Genomic DNA, 3,266 nt, shown 5'->3' on the forward strand with positions numbered 1-3,266 from the left:
AGAAAAGTGTTCCTAAACAGATGGAGTTGTTGTGCCCAGATCTTCTTTCCTTTGATCACTAGAGGTTTGCTGGTCAGAAATAGGCTCAGGGTCAATAACAATAGGGTATTAGTGACAACATTTTTTATTGGTGTTTTACTAAGTATTCCAGTTGAGAAGATGTCGGACTTCTTACCATTCCTCTGTAACATGTCTTCCACACTGGAACATTGTTTTTTTTTTTGTACATAAATAAAAGCTTTTTATTTTCTAAGAGTTCCTTTGACAGAGGGAAAAAAAAATCTTTTTGTTTTTCTTTCCTTTTATTTGCAGTCCAATGACTTCCCATTCTTCTCTCTTTCACAATCAGCTATGTCATTTAGCATCTGCCTTCCAAGTTGGCCTGAGTTGGACAGTTCGACTGGATCTGATGAGGCCAGAGACTGTATTACGCTCCAATGTATGCTTTGGCACAGTTTCTATTGCCTGATGACCTTCCTAAAGCAAACCACTTTGTGGAGTGTGCTACACACTTCTTTGTAGCACCAACACTAGTGAGGTTACCATGTACCCCACAAGACTAAGATCTGCATATATGGGTGTGTCTGTGTATGTATATACATGTGTACACACACACACACACACAGCAGTTGCAGGAGCTGGCAAACCAGAGGACTGTGCCAAGCTCTGCTGTCTTCTTTGACATGGTTTCTACGGCTGGATGCTCTTTCTAATGCCAACCACTTAACAGAATGTACTGGAAGCTTTTCTTCGTGTCAGTTTTCAGTATTCTGTGAGAACATGTCTGGCCACGGAGAAATATTACCTTACGTGGAAACAGGTGAAGGTTGACAACGGGAAAGGTCATCCAGTCGTAGAAAATCTGCCTCAGTAAACTCCGTCCGACTCATGCAAGCATGGAAAAGTGGACGTTAAAATTATGGTGATGAGACACGGGTGATGAAATGTTGAGTTTGTGTAACAGGGAAGAGAAAAGAGGAGAATGTTCCATTGGATATGTGATCGATAGGATGCAAAGGTTTTGAGGGTAGAGGAAAATGGGCATCAGAGATACTTGCTCAAGGGTACAACAGTGATGATGTGGATTTGCAGCGATGCATTTGAAGAATGATCATCCGTGTGTAAAAGGAGCCAAGTGCTGCAGGTGTAAGGACGTTGTGGGAGAGGAAGACCGACTAAGATTTTTCGTTGCGTGTACCATTCAGAAAGCCCCGCGGGCCGCAGGTTTCCCGTGACTGATGCAGACGATACGATAAGGCGAGAGTTGATCTCAGGATGGATGCGTTGACTTGCGAAAGAGAGATAAAAAAAAATGATCTGAATTTAAACAAAATTAAATTGAACTGCTCTCATTAGGATTCGAACCTGATGCGAAAGGACGTCAAGAATGAACTTAAAACAAAGTTGCACTGGTATGATTCGAACCTGACACCGAGAATATCTTAGTTAACTTAAAAAAAAAAAAAAAAAGAGAAATTAAGCTTAACTGCTATGACTAGGATTCGAAACTGATGCCTAACGATGTCAGAAATTATTCTGAAACAAGATAAAGTTGCACTGCCATGAACAGGATTCGAACCTGAAGTCGTAGGATATCTAGAATTAACTTATAATAAAACTTGCCATGAGCAAGGATTTCGCATAGAAATGCCGAAGAATATCTGAATTATACTAAAACAATGTGTAAATAGACTGCCGTGACCAGGATTCGAACCTGGGTTACCACGGCCACAACGTGGGGTCCTAACCACTAGACGATCACGGCCACCCGTCTAATTGCTGCAAAGTTTCCAGATTAGTTAATTTCAATCGCTTCTGTTCTGTCAGAGAAATGCCGTGTCAAAATGGACCAGAAGTTCTCAAACGTTTTGGGTAACCGTCCCCACCTCACGGCCACATAATACCCTCAGCGCCCCCTATTTTTACATATAAATAAATATTCTATATTTTACTAATGTATATATACTAAAGATCATTTGATATTTAATATTATATTATCTAATTTGTATACAATACTATAATAATATTATAATGAATTCATAGTGCCCCCTAATCCATTGCCTTCCTCCCAATGCCTCCTTTTTCTCTACCGCCCCCTTAACAGGGGTATGACAAAAGCGGCTGTGTGGTAATTAGCTTGCTTGCCAACCACATGTTTCCGTGTTCAGTCCCACTGCGTGGCACCTTGGGAAAGTGTCTTCTACTATAGCCCCTGGGCCGACCAAAGCCTTGTGAGTGGATTTGGTAGACGGAAACTGAAAGAAGCCCATCGCGCACACACACACACACACACACATATATATATGTGTATGTATGTATGGATGTGTGTATATGTTAGTCTGTGTTTGTCCCTCCAACATCGCTTGACGACCGATGTTGGTGTGTTGTGTTTACGTCCCTGTAACTTAGCGGTTCGGCAAAATAGAATAAGTGCTAGGCTTACAAAGAAAAAGTCCCGGGGTCGATTTGCTCGACTATAAAAGCGGTGCTCCAGCCTGGCAGTCAGTTTCCGTCTACCAAATCCATTCACAAGGCTTTGGTCGGCTATAGCAGAAGACACTTACCAAATCTGCCACGCAGTGGGACTGAACTCGAAATCATGTGGTTGGTAAGCAAGCTTCTTATCTCACATCTGTAATGCGCCATTATAGAAGTAAGATTGATATTTATTTTAATTTAGAGTGCGGCGAACAATGTGACCAACTCCTGGTTCGGAATTTAAAAAAAAGTCAGTAATCAAGGTTTTGGGAAGAAATGAAAATATAGAGCAAGGGAAATAATTCAGTGTCCTATATGATGATACGTTTGAAATTACTTCCCTTGGTCCATCTTTCAAAGTAACGGAATGCACACACGCACACGTCATATACTTTACCTTGAATCGATGGTTGTTTTTGCGATCCCTCGAACTGCTAGAAATAGCAGCGAAATTTACCTGGTCATGCGTGGCTGGAGTGTTTTTTGATCATAGGTCTACTGGAAAGAGACTAACCGTGGATTAAATACATACATACACATAAATGTCTATACATATAAAATCTATATGTATACATATACACACAAACATATATATACACATACATGTATATATAAATAAATACACACATACATACAGGTATGTATGTATGTATACATATATATATATTATGTATATATATATATACACACGCATATAAGTCTGTCTGTCTCTCTCTCTCTCTCTCTATATATATATATATATATATATATATATATATACACACATATATATGTATATATATATATAT

At 39.6% G+C, this 3,266-nt stretch overlaps 1 protein-coding gene and 1 non-coding gene across 2 annotated transcripts in view; one reads left to right on the forward strand and one right to left on the reverse strand.

Moving 5' to 3' along the window:
• Positions 1–1,693: 1,693 nt before the first annotated feature.
• Positions 1,694–1,765, reverse strand: Trnah-gug (transfer RNA histidin (anticodon GUG)). The gene has a single exon. It is a non-coding gene; the product is annotated as a tRNA-His (tRNA).
• Positions 1,766–1,831: 66 nt separating this feature from the next.
• The window catches only part of LOC128250823 (uncharacterized), a 24,780-nt gene continuing 23,345 nt past the window's right edge, over positions 1,832–3,266 (forward strand). The window contains exon 1 of the mRNA XM_052976809.1: positions 1,832–1,872. Coding sequence (XP_052832769.1) covers positions 1,832–1,872 — 41 coding nt within the window. The remainder of the gene's footprint in view (positions 1,873–3,266) is intronic.

This window comes from Octopus bimaculoides, chromosome 25, assembly GCF_001194135.2.
Source record: "Octopus bimaculoides isolate UCB-OBI-ISO-001 chromosome 25, ASM119413v2, whole genome shotgun sequence".
Taxonomy (NCBI): Eukaryota; Metazoa; Mollusca; class Cephalopoda; order Octopoda; family Octopodidae; genus Octopus; species Octopus bimaculoides.